At 39.1% G+C, this 25,089-nt stretch overlaps 1 protein-coding gene across 1 annotated transcript in view; it reads left to right on the plus strand.

Annotated features, from left to right (window-relative positions):
• The window catches only part of glcci1a (glucocorticoid induced 1a), a 195,139-nt gene that overhangs the window by 153,173 nt on the left and 16,877 nt on the right, over positions 1-25,089 (plus strand). Inside the window, exon 7 of the mRNA XM_052016912.1 lies at positions 8,748-8,958. Coding sequence (XP_051872872.1) covers positions 8,748-8,958 — 211 coding nt within the window. The remainder of the gene's footprint in view (positions 1-8,747; positions 8,959-25,089) is intronic.

Below are 25,089 nucleotides of genomic sequence, written 5' to 3' on the forward strand. Positions count from 1 at the left end.
GTTGTACACGACACTTTGCAACCTTATGCCTCTCATTATGGTAGGGAATTCATGAAAATAAAAGAAAAAGAAGATATCTGAAATAAAAACAGGAAATGCTGGAAATACTCAGTAGGTCAGGCAGCATCTGTGGAAAGAAAAACGAGGTCTTCACCCTGAAATGTTAACTTTTTCTTTCCACAGATGCTGCCTTACGCACTGAGCGTTTCCACATTTTGTTTTTATTATGGGATGGAACCCAGTTGATTTCCTATAAAATGGTGCCCTTGTGCTCACTATATGACAGATGGCAATCCTAGGAAAAGGAACTCTTTTCAAAGTTATTGGACAATCTTATTGCACTACACTTTTCTGTACCTTTTTAAAAAGCCATCCTGTGACTTTTGATTAAGATCTGCCCTTTACTATGGTGTGGATTTTTCTTTTGTAAGGCAAGATGGTGCAGCGGTTGATGGTTAGGGTAGTCCTAACAGAACATAGAACAGTATAGCACAGGAACAGACCCTTCAGCCCACAATGTCTATGCCAACCGTGATCCCAATTTGAACTGCACATCTGCCTGCATGTGGTCTATATACCTCCATTCCCTGCCTGTTCATGTGCCTGTCTAAATGCCTCTTAAACGTTGCTATTGTATCAGCTTCCATCACTTCCCTAGGCAACACGTTCCAGGCATCTATAGCTCTCTGTGTGTAAAATAAAATAAACTTGCCATGCAAATCTCCTTTGAACTGTCCCCACCTTACAATAAATCCCTCTCACAATACGAGTTCTCATTGGTGGGTCAGAGGTGGAGAGAGTAGGCAGCTTCAAATTCCTGGGTGGTAACATCTCAGGTGACATGTCATGGACCCAGCACATAAATGTAATCACAAAGGCGGCGCGCCAGCGCCTCTACTTTCAGAAGATTTGGCATGTCCCCAAATTATCTAACAAGCTTCTGCAGATGCACTGTTGAAAATATCCTGACTGGTTGCGTCATGGCCTGGTACGGCAATTCCAACGCACAGAAACTTAAGAGGCTGCAGAGAGTTGAGGTCCATCATGGGTACAGCCCACCTCACCTGTAGTTTCATCCAAATAATTTATTTATACAAACAACAGAGGTTCCAGCACAGATACTTGTGGAACACCAATGTCACAGACTTCCAGTCAGAATAACATCCCTCAACCATTACCCTCTATCTTCTATAGCCAAGCCAATTTTGAATCCAATCTACCAAGTCTTCATGGATCCCATATGCCTTAATGTTTTGGATCAGCCTACCATGAGGGTCCTTGTCAAAAACTTCAGTAAAGTCCATCTATACAACATCTACTGCCATATCTTCATCAAACGTCTTTGTCACCTCCTCAAAAAAACTCAATCAAGTTTATAAGACGTGACTACCCCTGCACTAAACCATGCTAACTGTCCTTAGTAACTCTATGCTTTCCCAGATGTAAGTAGATCCTATCCCTAAGAATCTTCTCCAATAATTTCCCTACCACTGATGTAAGGCTCACTGGCCTATAATTTTCTCATTTGTCTCCACTATCCTTCTTAAGCATAGGAACAACATAGCCTATTCTTCAGGCCTCTAGGACGTTGCCTGTGCCTGAGTGAAAACACAGATCTCTGTCAAGGTGCCAGCAATATCCTCTCTTGCCTTTCTCAATAACTTGGAGTATATCCCATCAGACCCTTGGGACATCTACCTTAATGATCTTCAAGAGACCCAACACCACCCACTGCCTTAATATTAACATGCCCTAGAATATCAAATATTAAAAACATCTGATTGGACTTGAACCATCCATGTTGATGTTTTCCCTTGTTCTGCAGAGGGATGTAGGTGGTCTTTTGAAAGCTCGTTTGTGTTGGCTAATTGCTTTTGATTTGCTTATCTATCTGAACAGACTGTTTCAAGTAAATCAAGCCCCTATCACCAGCCCGTTTTCTTTTGAGGAGTAAACAAACTACAGTTTTTTTTTACCATTTGCGTTTTCAGGGGCAAGGAGGAAGGAGATTGGATTTGCAGGGAGTGTTGCAGAGAAATTTCAACAATACCACTATGTCACTGACATTTGTTCACTTATTTAAGCCACAGCTATTTATGAGCTTAATTCTTCAGAAAAACATTATCTTAAAAAAATGATTAATTGTGACACTGGATGTTAGTCTTTTTAATCATTACTTTTTCAAATAGCAAGCCATATTTCTTTCAAATCAATTTGGTTTTTCATTCTGTGCTTTTCATTAAAGTTTTGACTGAAGTCAGTTTGCTTTTCTATATTGTAAGATAAATGCTCTGATGTTTCCAGGAAATAAATAGTGTAATCTGATTACTAAAAATATGAAAAACACTTGTGAACTTTAATAATAGTTGAAAAGACAGAAGTAAAATGGAAATATCTTTCACTTGAATTAAAATAATTGTAGAGCAAATTACCTTAATGTCAGTCGTGACTCGATGCAATTTTTCATTGATTTATAATGTGCTATTTTCACACAACATTGACAGATGTGATGATTGTTCTTTTATTGATTAGTCAATATATATTATTTTGGTGACAAAATGGCATTGTAAAAAATGCCTGTGTTGAAAGGCTTCCAGTTTGCTTTGAATACAAAGCTGATGTTTTGTGAACAGTACAGTCTCTGGTCTTGCCTCATTTGTCTGATCTTGCAGCTTCTAGTTTCCAAATACTGCAAGCTTGAATAAATATTGATTTCAGAACAAGGAGAGAGAATTTATTGCTGTTTGTTTTTAAGACTGACCAATGCTGCATATGGAATCTGAGTTAAGAATTTGGTTTGTTAATTTAACAAACCTTTCAGGCAGCTTCTTTCACTTCCTGAATAGTTTTTTTTCTAGCACACACCTGATGGGTAGCAGTCGTACTATAGCTCTTGGTCACAGACTAGTGTCTGTAATGTGCATTGCATGATGGGCAGACAAGATGGAATATTGGTGATGCATCCAACCAATATATAGCAACCCCTAATACAACAAAAAAATCCACATATGCACTTGCACTCATGCAGAATTCTCTGCATTGGCTTCCTGGACGCATTTTCATTACAGTTAACTTTCAAGAAACCATGTCTTGTTATGGGACTGGAGTTATGCTGCCACCTTGAATTCGCATGATGAGAGATGATCCCCAAGAAAACATGGGAGTGAAATTTTTCTTCCTTCCTGCTTTGTTCCAGTGTCTGATTCTCACGTAACATCCTCACTACTTGTTCATTAAATCTGAAATCCCTACCGAGCAATGTTGAAGTAGCAGTATAGTAGTCAGTTGATCTCATGGAGATCAAAGGCTCATTGAAGTCTTTAAAATTCATCAAAACCCACAGCATTTAAAAAAAGATTTTTCTTCTTCAGGATATAAAAATTAATAGTTTTAAACTGAATTTTTCAAAAGAAATTGATAGGCAAATTGTGACTAGCTGAGCCAAAGTATCATGGCAATGATCAAACTTGCAGGTACTTGTTAATATAAGGTTGTTTTTTGCCTTTGTCCTTTCTGATTTGCTGTATTCCAGACAGCTGGATGACCTGTAACAAGAGAAGCCAGGTGTTATTACTCCTACTGCTGGGATGGAGCAGTAGTGATAATACCTGAATGGTTTTCTTCTGTCTCTAACTCAAGCAGCACCTTGGATAATTTTTTGTTTATTTTTTACAACGTGGTAACAGGCCCTTCTGGCCCAACGAGTCTACGCTGCCCATTTTAAACCCCCAAATTAATCTACCTGTACGTCTCTCGAATGTGGGAGGAAACCGGAGCTCCCGGAGGAAACCCATGTAGACACGAGAGAACGTACAAACTCCTTACAGACAGCGACGGGAATCGAACCCCGATTGCTGGTGCTGTAATAGCGTCGCACTAACCGCTACACAGCTGTGCCGCCCCACTATTTTATGTATGTTTAAGTGGCTATTTTGGATTGCCAAGGGGTTGATAGTTCTCTCAAGAAACCTCAGAATTTAATTGTAAGTAATCTATTTTTACATATAGGAGCAAATTATTAAATATAGATGTAATAATCAAACTGACTAGAGTCATTTCTGAGTTCTCATTCTATATGTATGGTATTCTCTGTGAGATGTAGGACTCCATCCATTTTAGATTTGTGTTTACTGTGTGCTCAGTATATTTGAACTGTGAAGATTTAGGACTTAAACTGTTTTTAAACGAGGACTGTATCTGGAATAAATGGGGCCGATGTGAATGTTTAAATGTAAACAGTCATTCAGTCTGGGTGCTTGGATTTATAGGAGAATAATTGTTCTAATGGAATTTTGGTGAAACTGTCAGTTGTTTCCTACAAAAGGGATTCTCCTGCTGTTGCCATGTCTGGTTTGTCATGAGCTTTATTCTATATTTTAGTTTTCCTCCTCCATGTTCTTAGAACGGTGGCTAGTTGCCAGTTTTAGTAGCATCAGTAAGAACTTGTTGCTTAATTAGTTATGTTTGTATTGGACACAACCTGAACATTCATTGGTTGTAGAGTTGGCTGCTTGTTGAAATGTAGCTGTTCAAGGTGAACAGTTAAGGCAGATCATTGTCACCTGCTTTTGAAAGGATAGATAATGCCTCCTAATTGAAAATGTAGTCAAACATGCCTAAATTACGCTTTTAAATAAGCAGCTGGAAGAAGATCTCACCATCAGGGCCATTAGAAGTCATGAGACTGTTTAGGTTAGATAGGGCATCTAATGCAGTTGTAATATTTCCCAATTTTTGCAGGTGCCCCTTGTTTCCTTGGAGGTATTGTGTAGTTATGACACAAGAAGTTTGACTTCCCCTGTCTTTTCTGTTGATGATGAAGCAGCATAGCTGTTGTGCTTTATGTAATATGTCACTCTTAATCTTTGGACAGATGACTTGGCTCAAGGTAAAGTGAAAATTCCAGGGCTATTTTAACCCTGACTGTTTACCTATTTAAGGGTAGTAGATGTTTAGGATGTAACACATCAGGTAATTATGATGTTGTTTTCACTTTTTCCGCAAGGTTCTGATGTGAAAGGGGTTACTGATCAACTGGGAAGTTATATGGTAAGGACTCTTGTTATTCCTTGGTGATTTAGATCCTTCCAATAACCAGAGCTGGGAACAAGGCGGTGTTGAGAGATGAAGGAAATATGAATCAGGACAACAATTCAAGTGATTAGCAAGCAAAGTTAGCACTTTTTTTTTGTTGGTGTCAATCCAGTACCAATGACAGCTGTTCAGTGGTGCAAGAAAGATATTCTCTGGTTGTAGTTGAGCCCTGCTGTCTTGGAGGATGAAGGTTTTGCAGCCATACACCAATATATAAAGGGAGAGTTAAGTGGAACCTGTTCTTTTAAAAGCAGGTGACATTCATCTGTCACTGGTTCACCTTGAACAACTATATTTCAATAAGCAGTTGAGTATTCTTTTCAATTTTGACATTGAAATTTGGAAATGGTAGATAAAAAGCAATACAAGTCTTTTCCATATGTAGAATTGAATGCCTGATGTTGGATAAGTATCATAAATGTGGTGCTGACTTTTGTTTTAACTTGGGAGGAGAAGTGAATGGAGGTTGATTATCTAAGAGACTTGAAAGTGTAGTGGACAGAAGTATCAAGGGTCTGTGAAATTTGTGGTTTGGCAGCAAAACCCCAACAAGATTAGTAACACAAACAACTCGTTCACAAAGCTGTAGCGTTCTCTTTCTCAAGATTTCAGTGTGAATGGAAATAGAAGAGGAAATCCTTGGCAATGAAGTGTATAAAGGAGCAGCTGCCTTTTCCCATTGTGCTTATCCTACACCAATAAGCAAGCTTTTTGCGTTTTTATGCCTCCAACCCATTAAGTAATCTCATATGCAGTTGTATTCTGTTCACATTCAGATTTGCATTAATTTGCATATAGTATAACTGAATAGTTTAATGTGAGTAGGTTCTGGCACAACCCCACTTTCCTTGATGTAGATGGTTAGAGCCACCCTCTTATTTCTGTGTTGTATAAAATGTTTTTGCTATAGTTTTGTTTTACTGGTATTGATTTTTTTTTACCCTTTGGATTTCATCAAATCTCCAATTTCTTCATAGAAGCAAGTTTGATTAGACAGGGCAAGAAACGTTGTTAATCACTCCAAATTTCAGCAACTCTTTAAAATTTTCCTATGTGCTTCAGCCATGAACTCTGTATTTCTAGAAATATCATTCATGGAGAGCAAAATAAAAAGATTCTCTAGTTAGGATCAATAAGAGAACCAGCAGCCATTCTCCTCCATACAAAGCCAACTAAACGTCCTGTTAGATAAAACGTTAAGCTTGAAGAAATAGGAGAATGTAGTCTCAGCAGGTGCTGCCAGTCACTCAACAAAATGGATCAATGTAGAGAAGGGACTTCTTGTTCATTGCCTGTCATATGCTGCATTCCGTACTTTCATTGGGATGCCAAGTTGCAGCTGTACAAAACACTGATCAGGCATACTTGGAGTATGGTCTACGGTTCTGGTCGCCACACTACAGGAAGGATGTGGCAGCATTAGAAAGTGTGCAGAAGACATTCACCAGGATGTTGCCTGGAATGGAGGGCTTGAGTTATAAGGAGCGATTGGATAGGCTGGGTTTATTTTCATTGGAATGTGGGAAGCTGAGTGGTGACCTTATAGAAGTTTATAAAATTATGAGGGGTATGGATGGGGTAGATAGTTTTTTTTCCCAAGGGTGGGGGAACCTAAAACTAGAAGGCACGGGTTTAAAGTGGAAGAGGAGAAATTTAAGACAGATCTGAGTGGTACATTTTTCACTCAGAGGGTGGTGATTATATGGAATGAACTGCCCAACCTGGTGGTGGAGGCAGAAACAATTACAATATTTAAAATGCATTTGGGCAAGTTCATGGATAGTAAAGGATTAGTGGGATGCAGGCTTAACGTGGGCAAATGGGATTAGCATAGATAGGCATCACGGTCAGCATGGACCGAAGGGCCTGTTTCTGTGCTGTACAACTCTTTGACTCTATACAGCAAACCATTTTTAAGTGAGTTAATGTATGCGAGTATACCTGGCTCAGTGTCAGGGGATTGATGAAGGATGAGGGGAAGTACAGGAGGGTACAATCCTACAGTTCCCGAAGGATTAATGACAGGCTGAACACGTAGTCTGCAGGCAGTAATTGGCACAAATTTGATTGTTGTGCCTTTTAACACCATCTACATTTTAAAAATATCTGCTTTGTCAAATTAAATTTTAAATGCAATAAGAGTGTACTAAATAACTATTATTTTTTAAAAAGATCCATGTGGATGTATAATTAGTCATGTTATCAACTGCATATGTAGTTGTAGTGCTCTTAATATTTAGGATTTAGTGAGACTATGAATATCTTTCTCTGGTATCATACTTTATGCATTTTTTACATAATTGATAAGCATAGTTTATGTTTAACTATTAAATCACTTGTGCCTCCCACAGCTTTTGATAGAAATTACACTACATATCATTGCATGGCTTTGTAGTTCCTGCATGCACCAATGCAGTATTGGAGGGCAGAGAGTTTATAGTAGTTGGTATCTGCTAATGACCATGCTCCTTTTATTAGGGAAGTATTTATCAGGCATCATTTGATTCCCACTATACATAAAATGGATATTGATGGGTTTGATTGATAGCATTGCAAGTGAGACTTTTCAATTTGCATGTCTTATTTGATTGGGACTTGATTAGGTTCTAATGTGGCCCTTGGTTTAGGCGGAGATTCTTGAATAAGGTACAATATTTGTAAGCCCTGGAGAATGGTGCTCAAAGCCTTTCTCATTTATAAATGAGTATAGCAATCATAAAGCTACAGGTTATAATGTAAAGCATTTCTGATGCTCAGTTAAATTATGTGATTGTCATCACCTAGTCTTTAAATACCTTTCACTGATGTACAAGAATTTTGAAGTAACAAATTCGATGTTTGAGGTTGTAGCATTTGGTACATGACCTTCTTGACAGTGAAACTATATTCTAATATGGACCTTGTACAGTTCTAGAAAGAATGTTGGAATCCCATATACAGTGGTATATGGGGTTTACTAATCAGTAAACTGACTTGAAAGTAATCACTCATATTGGTGTGGATCTTTTTACAATTTTAATGATTTAAAAATCATATTTTGTAGCAAGTTCAGCATTGTGGTATGCCAAACTGTCAAAAATTTCTGATTAAACACTTAACTGAGAATCTTTGATGGAGATGATAATTGAATGTCCATGACGATATCAGTAAAGCCAGAAATCAGTAGATGAGTTGTGGAAGGAATGTTGATGCATTTTTATTCTGGGTTGACCCAACAGTTCAAAGGATGGTTCTTGAATGAAATTAATTTTTTAATCAAAATGCCTCAAAGTTCTTTATGATTTGAAGAGATTGCTGTAATATTCCCGTCATTTTTGTTTACATAGAACCATGAATTTTGTGTGATACATTCATTAAAGCCAAAATTAATGAACACTAGTTGTTTTTCAGAATGCACAACTTTTGTGCTTTTTTTGTAGGTTGAAAGGGTAAAATATAGTGGAATATCAATAACTTTTTTTGTGTTAGTACATCTGCCAAATCCTAACTTAACACACATAGAAGTGGAAGTACATGCCTTTTAAGGATACTCTGTTCAAACTCTGAGTTCTTGCGAGGTTTATAGTCTTGAATTCTGTGGAGAATTAATATTAACGTTTGCTGCTGCTGTTATATTAATAATAATAACGTAGCCCTGTTCATTTATATTCTAGCCCCTGGAGATTCCTGATGGCCACCGAGCACCTTTCCCTTCCCACTACCGCAGCAGCAGTACTCGCAGTATTGACACACAGACACCCTCTGTCCAAGAGCGCAGCAGTAGCTGCAGCAGCCATTCACCATGTGTCTCCCCCTTCTACCCCACTGGATCTCAGGAGGGAAGCCCATGCTCAGCAGAAGACCTTCAATATGACAGGGAAAAAGGTGAGAGTATAGGCTTCAAAATGGGCCTGAATGCTGTTGATGACTTTGGTTCCCATTGATCACCTGCACGTAGATTCGGACAGCGCATTTGTACTTGTAGTAAGGTGGGCTTTATTACAAAATGTTACCAACCTTTAAGTGTGCAGAAGTAATGATCCATGCAATTCAGCATACAAATAGATAAGTCATGCAAGGTTATTCTGAGGCTGTACAGGATATTTTAGCAGGTTATATTGTCAAAACTGAACAATATAGGTCTAAAACAATTGTATGAATGGGAGGAATTATTGCTGCTGTATTTAGGGGAAATCAAATTCTTCATTTTGCTGTTAGAAACTATTGCACTTAGTTTTGAACATAGAAAATTTGGGGTGACAGATAGCAATACCTTTTAAAAAAAAATGATTACCACCATTCAGTATCACCATTTAGGAACTTGAAGCTGCCATATTCATTCTGGGGAAGCTCTTGGCAAAGGTAAGGAACAGGGGAAAGCATGGGGGCCAATTTTCTTTGGTGCCACAGCGGGCTGGGCAGAGCACAGAACTTGCACAACTTCTGTCCCATTGAAGTTGTGGTAGGTGAGGATTCTGCAACAGGTCAGTGATCCACTCCTCCACATTACCACTCAGGTGGTGAGGATGAAGATCTGTCCAATGGATTTATGTACCATTATTCCCCTGACTCTTTAAAGGAACGTACTTTGTGATGTTTCTGCTCCTACTGCTCAAACTTCCAGAAGTATTTGCAATTTAAGTTGAGAGTGATCATAGCAGTTCTAATGTCCATTGTGTGACTGGGGAAGTCTGCTGAGAAGTGGCACTGGGGAAAGTCCAGATAGAGCAACCCACCCTCTTGGTGTTTTGAGAAGATTGCACTTTTGAACAGCTGCAGCTTGTATGTATATCCAGTGGGTTACATAAATCTAGAGACAGTAGGGGTTGATAATTTAGGGATAACATCTGTTCAAAGGCCTGTGTTATAATTTCCCTGAGTGCATCCTGCATGGAGTTGCAGATTGCATTTCCTGGTCATTATTGACTTCAAAACTAATCACAAAGTTCACAAAATTATCCATTGTGCAAGCGAATTTTGAACGCACTGAATCATATTTCAGTTCGCAATGGACGGTTAAAATCCTACATTGTTACAAATTTTACTGCTGTAAATATTTCTAAAATGCCAAAGATCTACTCAAGTTATTTCATTTTATTCAGTGGTATCCATGTGTTCCCAGTAAGGTAAAGGTACCTAATTATTTCTAAATTGAGATCAGACCAACCTTTCATAAATACAATTTTGCCCTTAATTAATGTTGCTTTACCCCTTTCCCCTCTCCCTCTCTCTCTCTCTCTCTCATTCTTTTTTGCTCTCATGGCTGCATCATCATTATGTTTGATGCTTAACAAACTGATTACACTTCACCTTGCCCTTTTTCAACCTGCCATTTGTCAATTATTTTGTAAAGTTTTTTCACACTTCTGTTTTAGTGTTTGGTCATTATATTTGTTCCTACACTTATAAAGGTTAAGGTTTGCCTTCCACTAATGGAAACCCACAGATATGTACAACTCCAGAAAGAAAAGGAAACATGAAGGGGCCCATTTTTTTCTCATTTAGCTCTTCATTATGCAGACATCCCTCAACAATGAACTATCCTTTAAATTGTTCCAGAGATTTCTCCTCCACAGCCCTAATCCAAGCACATCAGTCCTTAACTTACCTGCTACTAATTTGTAACTTGGTTCCTTTGCTCTGCAGTCATGGTTTAACTTAATACAATGCTTCAGATGAATGTTCCATAACCCACTTGATATTTTGTTCCCCTGTTTTAGGTTTCCTATCATTTGCCTCCTAACAAATATTTTCCTCTACCTTATAAATTTCTGAATTAACAATGAATCTGGCCTTCACTTGTGGTATTTTCATGGTTACCTAGTGACCGGAGCTCAACATAGTGTTCATGATGTGTAATCAAAGCAGAGTGAAACTAAATTACAATAACCTCCGGCTTTTGTTACACGATGCCAGTCATCTTTCATGTTGGTGCCCCCTTCTTCAGCTGTTGTCTTATCTATTTCCAAGGTTTTATTTCGGCGTCCAATCACTTCATGCAAACATTGCTGACTGCTTTCTAAGTATTCTCTCTTATAGGAACCAGTGAAAACTGCAACCTGGAAGATGGCCACAGCCCGTCATGTTAGGCTCTGCTTTTTTTAGCTAGAGTAATCTAAAATTAATCCTACCATCTTTTTGTCATCTTATGCGTAAAATGTCAACTGCTTGAATATGTGGAGTTTTCTGCTTCAGCTGTTCGCTGTGATGAAGTATTCCACACCCCTGAGTTCATCTCTTTGAAGCATAGGAAGTTTTTGCAGAGCATCACAAAGTAGGAGTTCTCCTTGGAGTGGAGAAGAATGAGGGGAGATATGATAGAGGTTTACAAAATGATGAGGAGCATAGACAGAGTTAATGCAAGTAGGCTCTTTCCACCTAGATTAGAAGAGATAAGTACGAGAGAACATGGCTTTAGGGTGAAAGGGGAAAGGTTTAGGGGGAACATTAGAGGGAACTTCTTCACTCAAAGAGTGGTGGGAGTGTGGAATGGGCTACCATCTGATGTGGTAAATGCAGGCTTGCTCTTAACTTTTAAGAGTAAATTGGATAGATACATGGACGAGAGAGGTCTGGAGGGGTATGGGCTGGGGGCAGGTAAATGGGACTAGCAGAATAACGTTTCAACACAGACTAGAAGGGCCGAATGTGCTGTAGTTTTCTATGGTTCTAGGTGAAGGGATGATGTATTCCCAGGCCAAGATGCCTAGAATAAGAGTCACAATCTATGAGGAGGAAAAATTATAACAAATTCTTAAAATATCATTCTTGCAATTTTATAATCATCCCATCAAAACCCCTGGTTTCAGAATCTTTTCTATTTTTTTTGTTGCCCTGTCTTTCCACTTCATATTTCACTCCTTGTTGAGATATACCTCTATGAAAGCTCCTTCATATGCTACTTGTCTGTAACCATTAGAAGAACTTGTGATCACAGTTTTACCAACTTACTCTGTTCACATTTTGGGGAAAAAAAAGCAGACTTGGACCATTTTCCAATTGGACTTGTTTGACTTGGCATGTTTGCTTTATTGTGGCACCAAAGAAACTATGGCATACTGGGGTTGGAGTGTTTCCCAAGAAGGATCCAATAGTAGTGTTAGTCAGTCAGTCCCATATACTGTCATGTTGCAGGATGTGAAAAGCCTCCACCCTGATCTGTCAAAGCACAATATTTTCAGTTCCGTCTGTGTGTGCTCATTTATGGTGAGGTTTTTTTTTTGCCAAGTTTCCACCTCTGGCTGGGGCTCAAGACTTTGGTAGTCCAGGTAGGAAAATCCTTGTAGGAAAAGCTTAACTTAGCATTTCACAATGAGGACATATTGCAGCAGAAGAGTATTTCCTTTGCCATCCCATTTGAGTTCACAGGATTTTTCTAAATTCTTTGTCTGTCACTGTAGTTCAACTGCTCATCTACTCTTACTTAAGCGTTTGCAAAAGCACTTTCCTCTGACTATGGAAAATTTATCTAGAGCAATGGCACGACATGATAATTACCATAAGACCAGGTTGAGATCCTTCCTGCAGGTTTTTTTCTGATTTTTGATGGACCATCATTTCTCCCATAAATAGGATTGCTTGGTCATACAAACAATTTGATTTTAGTCTCATAATACCTAAAAATTGATCTACTTTTCCTTGCACTTTTTGAGAATGTGGACACTTATCCTTTGTTGTCACAAGTTGTCACAACAAAGAAAGTCATAGAAAACTTGCACAAAGAAAATAAGATTGAAGGATATGTGCAGGATCCACAAGTTTGTCACAGGGTTGGTGTTAATGTAAGCTTTTAGTTGATTCAAGATTATTTGACATTTTTTAAAAAGGGAGCTGGATTGAGTTATGTTGAGGGTTCTAGAAGTATTCAATGTTGCTGATGGGAAAATAACTTTAGTACCCCTTCAATGAAGTAAGAAGAGTAATTATAAATGAATTCTGGTTGATGTAGCTTAATGAGCTTTCCTCTCATGTACCTTTCTTCTTTGTTTTTATTCTTTTGAAATGTCTCTAATGTTGCACCTTTGGGCAGTCAGATATCTTCTCTATTCATTATAACTGATGGTGACATCTGATGGTCTGATAGCTTAAGTCCATCTCACCTAGGAGGTAGTCACGTTGATTTCCTTATTAGTTACAGGAGCTATGTACAGAATCCCAAAAAACCTCAATATTGGAATCAAATGCAGGATTTATCGTGATAAGTTGCTGAATCAAAGTAATATTGCATGTTCTAGAGCCTAAGAGGTTAATTAGATTGAATGACGTTTTTCTAATGACAACTGCAGCCAGCTGGAATTTTCATGATTGTCTTGAGAGAAGAATTTCCCAGAGCTTTTTCCCGAATAGCTCAACTCTTTTGTGTTTGCCACTCTTGGGAATTAGCAGTGCCACTGGCTAGAAAATTACTCCACCTGCTTGACAGGACAAGCTTGATGTTCAGTCTTTTTTCATGTGCTGAATGTCTGCCTAGATCAGTGTGGATGGGCAAAAAGGATAGCATGGACTGAAGTGCCCATTTCTGTGCTGTATAATTGGCGCCTTCATGTCCATCCTTCAAACGCGGAATAGATCAAGGCAACATAAGTTACTTTCTGTCTTACACAAATAATGCACTTTTCATATGCAATTGGAGCACAATGTTACATGAATTATCCAACACATCATTCTCCGCCACTTCCACCATCTCCAACGGGACCCCACTACCAATCATATCTTCCCCTCCCCACCCCTTTTCTGCCTTTCGCAGGGACCGCTCTCTCCGCAACTCCCTAGTTCATTCCTCTCCCACCCGTCCCACTCCCACCCTGGGAACTTTCCACTGCCCCTGCCATAGGTGCAACACCTGCCCCGACACCACCTCCATCCAGGGACCCAAATAATCCTTTCAGGTGAGACAGAGATTCACCTGCACCTCCCTTAATATCATCTACTGCATTCGGTGCTCCAGGTGTAGCCTCCTCTACATTGGTGAGACCAAACGCAGGCTAGGTGACCGTTTCGTAGAACACCTGTGCTCCGTCTGTAACCACAATCTGCATCTCCCCGTTGCCAGTCACTTCAACTCCCCCTCCCACACTACCACAGATACGTCAGTCCTCGGCCTCCTCCACTGCCAGGAGAATTCCAAGCGCAAACTGGAGGAACAGCACCTCATTATCCGTCTTGGAACCTTGCAGCCTAACAGCATGAACACTGAATTCTCCTACTTTAAGTAATTTCCACCTGCCCCCCACACCCACACCCACACCCTACCATCCCTTTTCCCTTTCCAAGCCTATTTCTCTTTTTTTCTACCCCCCTTTTTCCCTCCTTACCTTTGACCCATCCCCCCCGTGGATCTGCTCTCCCCTCCTCCCCCGCACCTGCCGATCACTATCTCTTACCTGCATCTACCCATCACCACCTTGTGCCCACCCCGCCTCCCCTCTTTTGTCCACCTATCACTGCTCTGCTTTTCCCTCCTAAATACTGGGCTTCCCCTTTTCCTATCTTCAGTCCTGAAGAAGGGTCCTGACCTGAAACGTTGACCGCCTGCTTTTCTCCGCAGATGTTACCTGGCCTGCTGAGTTCTTCCAGCGTTATAGTGTTTTTCAATTACATTAATTATATATCCAAGTTTTCACTTCAAACATATTTTATCAGGACTTTTGTATGTATTGCTTTTATAGTAAAATTTTGTGAATACAACTTCATCCAATAGGGTGTGGAGAATACCTTTTTCAAAAAACAATGTCTTTATTCCAACAATAATTTCTTTCCCCTCCCTTACATGAAATATTAACCATGGTTAGTTATGTCTGGAATTTTACCTTGGGGGTCACATGGTAGTTTTGCATCAAATTCTGAACTGCATGTTTTCATTACATGTTGGCTTACATCCAATTAAACTGGTTGCCTTAAGGTGAATTGAACGTGCAGGAAAGTTATCTACGGAAAGACAATTTCCTGACTGACCTGATACGGCTACCCAACATATTGATAGTTGTAATTAAGTGAACATTCATGAATATGTAATCAAAATAAGTCTGTTTCCATGCTGTGCATTGATGCCATGATGGGTGATTTTAAGTAGAAAGCCAACCAGTGCATTTTTCAGTTTAGACTGATTCTATAAATGAAATTAAATGTTTTGGATGTGTTTCAAAAAAATTTTTTTTAAATGTAGATTGTAGCAGTTTTTCAACCAGGCCACTGCTTGATAATGGAAATTGGCTCTTGTAAGTAATAGTGAATGTAATCCTTCTCCGCCTTTCAAATATGGCAAAATTATCAAGAAGGCTGCAGAACATTTCCAGTCTGATCTTAATTCTTGTAAAGGAGATTCTGAAATCTATGAAATGAGGCCATTTGGGACTGATACAGATTGTAACTGACCAAATAATTCTCATAAATCAAGGTTATGTCTACATTTATAAGTGCAGATTATCAGTTTTTGGAAGATGAGTTTGTCATTCCTTTTTCATAATGTTGAGTTGCTGTAGTATTTTAAGTCTGTGAAATGTTTTCTTTTCTCTCTCTCCCAGGCTCTGCTAATGCTACTCTTGAACTGACTGCTTGAAAGTGTAAGAGATCAGTCCGGGATGACTCGCTCGCCTTATTAATTTGTTTCCACTCTTCCTTGTCACCTTTTCTGCCCACCTCCTACTTTTAAGATAATGCAATTCACCAGCTTTCTTTATCCTTTTTCTAAATGGACTACTAATCATTGCATAAATTCCCAGAGTGATCTTTATGACTTCTCACAATGTTATGACCATGACTGGTAAATTACCCATGTGGAGGACCTTGGTTAGCAATCCATGGTTTAATATGTTGACATTTTCTGGCGCAGTGCCACCATACCTCTCTTATAGATGTTCATAATAAAGGATAGTCAATTTGTATGTGAGAGTATCTGATAAATCAGTTTGATATAGTTTAGTTAGTGGCAGTATAAATGACAATTTCAGTGGGCAAGAGCAGAGGAGAAGCTTTCCCCTCACGTTCTCTTCCAATGCTCTCCTGATGTACTTGTCATCTTCTACCCTCTGTGAACTTGGGTTGATCTAAACTTTTCTGCCTGGTTCCCACTCTTCCATTAATCCATTGCTGGCCTACACGTTTCCAAACCAACTAATGCTACCATTTTAAAATTGTCATCCTTGTTTTTCAAATCCTTCCATACCTTGAATGTCTGTAGTGCTGTAATCTGTTCCTCCCTAAAACCTTCTGAGAACTCTTCTCCTAACTCTAGTATAGTGATTATGTACTGGACTGCTAATCTGGAGACCTGAACTAATAATTTGGATAGTATTCAATTCCTACCATGGGAGCTGGGCCATTTAAATTTGGGTAATTAAATAAATAAGCAACAGAAAGTTAGCATATCAGTTATGACTATAAAACTACTGGATTGCCATTTTAATAAAAAAAATGACTGATGTCCTTTAGGGAAAGAAGACATGTCGTTCCTTGCTCTGGCCTAAAGGGACTTCAAACTTCCAGCAATGCTAACTCCCAACTGTCATAAACTAAACTAACTGCATCTGCCCAAGCCACTCCGGTACAGCTACAACATCGGTGTCCACTCAACAACATCCCCAGGTGTGTCCTGTTCACAAAAACAGGACCAACCCAAACTATTGCAGTTTCATTAATGCACTCACAAATCCTCATTGATGTAAGGCTGCATCAACAGTGCTGTCAAGTGGTACATATTCTCCATCACCTGCTCACTAATGCTCAATTTGAATTTTGCCAGGATGGTTTGGCTCGAGCTCTTTGCAGTTTTGGCCCAAACATAGACAAGAGAGTTGAATTCCAGAGATAGACAAACATGAATTCTTTTAATATCAAGGCAGCATATGACTGTGATATCGAAGAGCTTTAGTGAAACTGAAGTCAATAGGAATATAAAGGAAAACTCTCCCCTGGCTGGAGTCATGCCTAGTAAAGAGTGAAATGGTTGTGGTTGTTGGAAGTCAGCCCTTTCAGATGCAAGTCTTGGCTGTGAGAGCTTCTCAGAGCTGTGTTTGGACCCAATCATCTCCAGCTTCTTTCTTGATGAACTTCCCCCTCCATGTCAGAGGTTTGCTTATGCTGCATGCTGTTCTGTTCTATTCATGTCTCCTCAGATAATGAAGCAAAATGTGCACAATCTATAAGACCTGGACAATTTTCAGGCTTAAGTTGATAAATAACAAGTAAATTTCCAACAGCAGAGTGTCTATCCATTGCATTCAACGGGATTGCTTTTGCTTAACTCTCCAACATTGACATTGTAAGAGGTCACCATTACCCAGCCAGATTACCATGATTGGTAAGAGCCTCGGTGTTCTGTGCTAAGTGGCTCACCTCTACAGGGCATGTCTCGAGTGTGATGGACTACTATCCACTTGTCTGGATGAATGTTGCTCCAATGTGATTCAAGAAGATTAACACTATCTAGGCCAAAGCAATCTCCTTAATTGGCACCGTAAATATTCATTACATTCACCATCTTAAACATTCATTGCCTCCACAATTGATTTATGGTGGGTGAAGAATATGCCATCTACAATGTGCACTTCAGCAACCAGCCTGGGTTTCTTTGGTAAAGTTGCCCAAACCTCTGCCTCTCAGAAGGAGAGGAGTAGCAAGTGCAAGGAAATGTCACCACCTACAAATTCCCTCCAAGTTCCACGCTTTCCTTACTTGGAAATATATCATCTTTATCATCACTGATTCAAATACTGGAACTCACTCATAACAGCACTGTACAAGTATATTCATCACAAGGACTTCAGTTCAAGAAGTTGGTTCAACACCAACCATGCAAGGTCAGTAAGGAAGAACCTTAAATCAAGCCTTGCCTGTGACACCCAGATACCCTGATCCCATGTGTTATTAACCTGTTGTCTATTCTTCCTCCCTTCACCGGAAACCACATGTTCAGTCCCCTCTCTTCTCTCTCTCTCTCTCTCTCTGTTGGTTTACTTCTTTGTCTTGCTGTCAGCATTTGAGAAGTTACATTTCTGTGAAGCACCATGGAATATTTTTCCACTTTTTGAGGTGCTACTTAAATGCAAATTGTGTCTTTAATACCATTTCCAGATTAAAAGTAATTAAATGTTCAACGTGCTAATCCCATCAGCACTCAAGCACCTACTCGGAACTCTGAATGCATTTCTTTTGGATCTGAGATAGTTAGGTTTTAGTTGCATTATTTGTAGAGGGTGAGGTTTGGAAATGGCCGTAATTAAAAAGCATCTAAATGATTGAGTGTTAGAAGAGTAAATGCACTTTATGAGCAGTCACTTCAACCTTGGCTCAACTGAATAAGGGGAAAGTAACTGATACTGACTTAGATTTTCTTTGGATTGACTTCCACTCAATCCCAACAGTGACCATTAAGGCCTGACATAATAAATGCTGAACCATTCACAATGGATAGCTGGGTGCTATTGCAAGTCATTAATCTTTGGAGGAAGAGCTGCAGGTGGTACATTAATCTGTGCATTTCAAGTGAACATTCCATCTGGCTATCTAACATTTCTGCTGACCAACCAAGATTCTGTAACCACATACCTTTGAGATAATTAGTCACTGAAATCTTTTGCAAAATGTAATATGCAGAATCTGTAATATGAAAACTACATTCAACCCTTTGTTTTTTCACTTTTGCCTGAAAGCTCAATCTCATAGTCCTGTTTTCCAATGCAATGCAATTGAAATGGATTGTTTTTTTTCCAAGAGATGCCTGGTGGAAGCTCCAGTGACACAAACCAATCCAGATATGATCGTAATCACCTATCACTCTTCTGGAAGGATGCTTGGTATCACTGGAAATTGCACCAGACACTTCCAGGCCTGAAGTACCCTGCCACAATGAGGTGATTTCTGCATCAGGGCTACATGGGCTGACATCATTCCACGTGCAAAATTCCTGTTAGAGCTCTGGAGGGACCTTGGACTGGGTTAGACCATTTTTGGTCACTTAGTTTGGTCTTCCCAATGAAGTGCTGGTTGCGCTCCTGATTAGCTTAGTTACTTATCTCTCATCCTTTTCTCCTCAGTCCCCTTTCCAATCCTACCGCCTGAGGCATAGATTTCCACCACTGCTCATCTCTGACTCTGGTCTTCATTGTGATCCTGAGTCCGATCCTTGGCTCCTGATCCATGGCGCAGGCCACTACATTCCCACCACCACTGAAAACCCGTTGCCACAGCACAGGGCTCAGCTGCATGTCCTCCCTGGCACAAGGTTCATGGCTCTGCTGCCTGTTGCCCGCCAGTCCCTGACCACAACACAGGACTCTTGCCCATTCCACAACCTAAGGCACAAGATTGTGATGCTCCCTTGCCTCTACTTCTGATCAACCCACTCTCCCAGACCACAGCACAGGGCTCCAATTCCTCTCCTTTCTTCCCCTCCACATCTGACAGAGCCTAGGAACACAGGGCTGTCGTGTGCCCGCTCCTGACTTGTCACCCAGCCACGAACCTTAGCTCACACCAGACTTCCGTGTGCCGTATTTTCAATTCCAAAATATGCAGCGAAAGCTTTAATGGGGGACATAAGTCTCTGTCCTTTAGTGAACTCTTCCCTTCAGAAGTGTATACAAAATTAAAGCACTGCTTTTCAAGGAGATGAAATTGAGTCAAAGAGTCATACAGCACAGAAATAGGCCCTTTAGCCCACCACGTCTATTCTGATCGTCAATTACCTGTCTATACTATTTCCATTTACCAGCTGTCCTTTGCTTCCAATGCTTTAGCAATTCAGTGCTCGTTCAGGTGCTGCTTAAATGTTTCGAGAGTATTTGCCTCAACATCCACTCAAACAGTGAGTTTCAGATTTCATTGACTGGGTGCAAAAATTCTGCCTCGTATCCCCTCTAAACCTCACTGCTGGTCTTAAACCACCTTTTCCATGGGGGGAAAGTTTCTCGCTCTCTCCCCTATCTCTGCCTGTGGTTGCACGTCGCTGCTGCCCTTGCTTCTCTACAGGTATAGGTCTGACTGGCGTAGTTACCCATAAGCCCACATTCTGGATCAGCACTACAAAGCTGCTCCATGTGATGGCAGGCACACGTTTGTCCCACAGTAAGATTGCTGTTTCTGTCAAACCACAATGGGCAGTAACCTCCTGATATATATTCCACTTTGGGCTCGTTTGGCAACTGTAGGATTGCACTTTGAAAGTAAGATACCTGGCACACGTTTTATTTTATCATCAGAACCAGTGTATAGTGTTTGGTTAATGTTAATTCCAATTTTTGTTTACATTTTACCAGGGAACTAGAAAAGAAGGGAAGGGAAATGCTAAATTTTGACTGTGGAGTGTTCTGTTGTTGGTTGGATAATCTGTGAATAGGTGGTGTCAGGAGAATGGTTTTGCTGCTTGAGCTGAAAGGAGCATGATATTATTGCAGTTGGTATCTGCCCAGAACAGTTATTTGAACCATTTACAAATTTAAGCTACATTTAAATCTTATGGTTGAGCTACATGTACCAAATGGATGCTCCACAGCAGTTTGCTGTATTAGCATGGCAGGAGATCAGGCAGCTACTGGGCAGAACCAGCCAGCTGTTAGAACATGTTGGGGAATCAGGTTATCATGAAGCCAGGAGGAATATTAATGACCTATTCTGAGTAGCCTCCAACACCTTTTGATCATGGTTTTAATTGCAAAACATCTGCAAAATAATCGGGGGTAAAAATGCACTTACTATGTCCTGCCAGTTTTTCCATGAAAGTTGCAAATGCGTTTCTACAACTGACATTGGACCCAGACTTGAATCTTTCTAAAGGCCTGGATAGAAACTGGCACAGTAAAACAAACAGGAGCCCAAGTATCCCAGCAGATCTTCCCCTTCTCTCCTGTGTTACAAGTGATAGCAAGTGGCCAACAGTTGAAATTGACCCTCCATCCCCACACCCTCCACTCCCACATGAAGCAGTAAATTGCTGAGGATTAATAATGAATTGATAGGTCCCAAATGACCCAAGGACAGTATTGCCAATACTGTTGCATTGAATGGAATATTGTTGCTCTTTGAGAGTATTATTACACAGAAATTTGTTTTGTATACTGGGGAGGGGGGAAGAGTTGATAAAATTGCACAACTTTGATGGAATTGCCAAGGTGTCACTTTTATCTAAAATTGCTGATAACTAAGAATAAAAGTTGTTTCTGTTAAAGCAATTGTAAGATGTGTCAAGCTAAAATAATAACAATATATTAGCAAACTTTCTTAAAAATGGAAATAAATTTAAGTAGTCATTAATAATTACCTTTTTTAGTTGCAATACTTTGGTAACCTTTATGGTACAGTAATTCAGGAAAATCCTGTTCTATAAATGGAAAACTTACATGAAAGACATAAATTATTGTTGGACTATTTGACCCAAATCCTCTTTAATCAGTGGAGAGTTTAATAGACGAGTTGATGATTGTTATTCAGGAAATACTGGATAAAGACATATAAAGCTTCTTTTACAAGGGTCATATCAGCTTAGCTTTAAATATTCAGGTACTTGGGGTGGGGGGGCAGAAGGTGTGGTGGGAGAGAAAGGAATAAAGAAGAAATGGTTCAAAAAGAATGGAAAGCTAAAATATCAATCCTAAATTCTGGGAATCTGTTAGGTGAGTGGATACAGCCGATGCTGGATCAGATATGCGTTCATGTTGGTAGGTGATGTGTTTGCTGATGGAAATGGATGCACAGTTCCTTCACTCGCTGTGCATGCATTAGTTTTGTTAGTGTTCCTGTCTCTTACAGAGAGGATGTGCATTTGGATGCAAAGGTTATGTGGTTAAGAAGTCATTACCCATTCCTCCATCTCGTAACACAAAGTCTGACTTCATGTTTGGTAGTGTTCTGGATCTTTCCTTTAATACAATGTAACATACATATGTATAAGTAAATATTTATATTCATTGATGAGTGTCTGCCATTTGGGTTCTACTATCCAATAATAGGTTGAAGTAGCAATAGATTCATGATGTATGCTAGAAATTATGTCAGATACATATGTCTATTTATTCCTAGAAGGGGTTTTGTTGAAAAAAAAATGTAAATGTGGTTCAGTCCTGTCATATGTATTGTAATATATTGGAGAGTGATTCATGAAAAAATATATAATGTGCTATTTTTTAACCAAAACTATGAATGCTGTTATGAACTAACATTCTGATGTCTGAGCTAATAAATCGGTTTGTTTCATGTCATGAAACACGATACCTGTGCTGCTTTTATTAATATAAATTAAGCTGTCCTGGTCTTAATCCAATGTTACCCCTCCACTATTTCTGTAAAACAAAGTTTTGAATCTCATTTCAAGATGAATAGAAAGAAGTGAAATGAAAATTGGATAAAGCATATTAATATTAAATGTTTCAAGTGATGTAATAGCTTTCTTTGATTTACATGAGTTTACTGTTTTTAGTCATTTGTATTTGCATATAAAATTTAACGCCTTCACTGCATTAATACATAAAGAAATCATTGTGTGATGATTATGCAACCTTAAATTTGACATTCACGTATTTTATGTGAGTTAGGAACTTTTCACAATTTTCTATTCAAAGACTTATTGCAATAACATGTTTGATTTAGCGATGTTTGCAGCTTCTGAAGTCAACTGGATCTGTTCATGGGATCTCAGAGAAATAAAGGTTTGATGCAACAAGCAGATTTTATTACAGTTTTTATGGCCCCACATGCCATTTAGCAGCATGTCAGTAAGGAAATAGAATTGCTAGAAAATTAAGCAGTGTGTAAAGTTATTTACTTTCCTGATTTTTGTATATTTTAACATTAATTTTGGAAGCATGCATGTATTAGGATGGCAACAAATTCCAACCTACCTAGTTATTACTCTGTGTAACTGCAGCAGTACCATGGTATGGTGTTTCTGTTGGTGTGAAGCTATTTTTCTGCTTGGTGGTGGTCATGGGTTTGTGCTGTGCTTTCAACTTGAAGATTCATTATTTACAATTCCAATCCCCATCCTTCCTCCTGAACCTTTGTTTTGAGTTGCATCAAGAGCAGGGTACCTCTGATTAAATATTCCCAAATTGTTGCTCACTGCATATCTCCAGTCAAGTTTTTGAAGCATGATGTACTAGAAACAGTATACCTATGCAGACAAGCCACATCTTGAAATCTATTCTCTGCAATCCTGTTAATTAAACTTGTGAGAAGTGAGAGTGCTGTGGTGTGGAAAGCTATTAAAAATGGTCCCTGTCTTTTTCATCACCAAAAACTATTCAATCTTTTATGTACTTTCTAATATCTTGATTTTCATTAACTTTTCTTTTGATTTTTCACAATCTGTTTTGAGCTGAATTTCTATTGTGCTCTGTGAGGCAAGCCATTGTGAGGTGGTGTCATATCTTTTATGATGAGGAGCCTGCTGAATAATACCACTGCTTTCACGTTGCAAGCGCATCTTAAACCTCTTTGCACTGATTCAAAAATGATGGAATGAACACAGCTTTTAAATGATTCTAAAGGCTTCTTTCTTTTGCTTCACAACACTGGAAATTCTTTGTCCTGTGTCCATTGGCATTAAATTTTATATGGTACTGTGGAAATTTCTGCTTTAACACTCTGAAAGTCCTCTTATTAGTGTAAAGGAAGACACAACAATAATTTCATAAGTTACAGAAACAGTCACTATTTGCCAGTTGATTTCTGGATTGGGATAAAGGAAGCAACACATACTAAGAGTGTGTTTGAACTGCCTCCTTGCTGTATTAAGTGTTTAGATGCCAAAAACAGTAGTTGAGAGGCATTCCAGCTGAAATAAGATATCCAAATACATTATCTTGATAGTCAGGTATGTCGAACATGTGTGGGAATACTCTGCATGCACAAAATGTAAAATGTGTACCCTGTCTCTTTGAGCCCAGTAGAAAATTAACATGAAAGCTAGAGAACTAGAAGAATCAAGTGGTGTGGAGGGGCTCAATGCACTACCAAAACCATCCACATAAATCTCATTCAGTATATGGTATTCTGCACACAAGACATAGAGCTTATTTTAAAAAGATATAAAAGGAGATCAAAGTTCCAGTGATTATGAATAGATAAGTTAATATTTTAATTTTATGTTTTCAAAATTAAGGCTTATAAATAGATTAAAAGTGCAAGAAGTTTCACTCTTCTCACCACCTGCAATTTTGTGATTAAAATATATTGTCAGATTTTTCACAGAAATAGACAAAGTTTTTCAGTTTGAGGAAGTACTTAAAGCTGGGAATATGTGCAGTTTACTAACAGCACCTTCAGATGGTCTTATATTCAAATTTTTACAGAAATATTTCACTGCTGCCATTAAGAAATAAAAGACTATATTGGAGTAGCAGTGTGTTTTATCTGGATGTGGTAACGCACTCCTTTATGGCCCAGAAAACCCCAGATTTCCAAATTGACATTCAGGAAGTTTTGTCTTCTTCTGCCAAGGCAGCGTTAACAGTCAGAATCAGGACACAAAGACTTGTGGATGAGAAACTTCAGTGAAAAATAATTTCTTCATGCCACCATGGCAGGTAAAGATTTTTTTTCAGATGCCCTTGCTATTGTTACTTCCCTTGAACTCTGTAGTCAATGCCAATATCAAGCCCTCTAGATGTATCATAGTATCAATGTGCTTGATTTGGAAGTGTTTGATCAGAAATGTAGAAATATTGTGTGGCCATTTAAAAATTAACCAGAACTAAGACTTGGGGAGGAAAAAGTGTCTGTGTGGACGGAAGCCTTTGCTGGTTGGGCATCCTCCCTTCATTCAATCCTTCTAATATGTCAGAAGTTGGACACCATATAATGGGCATAAGATATTTAGATTCAAATTATCCAGTGGTTTTACTGCACCTGTTTTAAAAATATTCAGCATCACCTTTTAATCTTCCTCTTCCTTGATAAAGGGTCTAATTATTTTGTGTCAATGCATGATCATTCGAGAGAAATTATTTTGTTTGCTTTCTAATTTTAGGGGCAGGTAGTAAAATGATTCTGATTGTAAATTTGTATTTCACAGCTGTGGTACAT

The sequence above is a fragment of the Pristis pectinata genome, chromosome 5 (genome assembly GCF_009764475.1).
Source record: "Pristis pectinata isolate sPriPec2 chromosome 5, sPriPec2.1.pri, whole genome shotgun sequence".
Classification (NCBI taxonomy): domain Eukaryota; kingdom Metazoa; phylum Chordata; class Chondrichthyes; order Rhinopristiformes; family Pristidae; genus Pristis; species Pristis pectinata.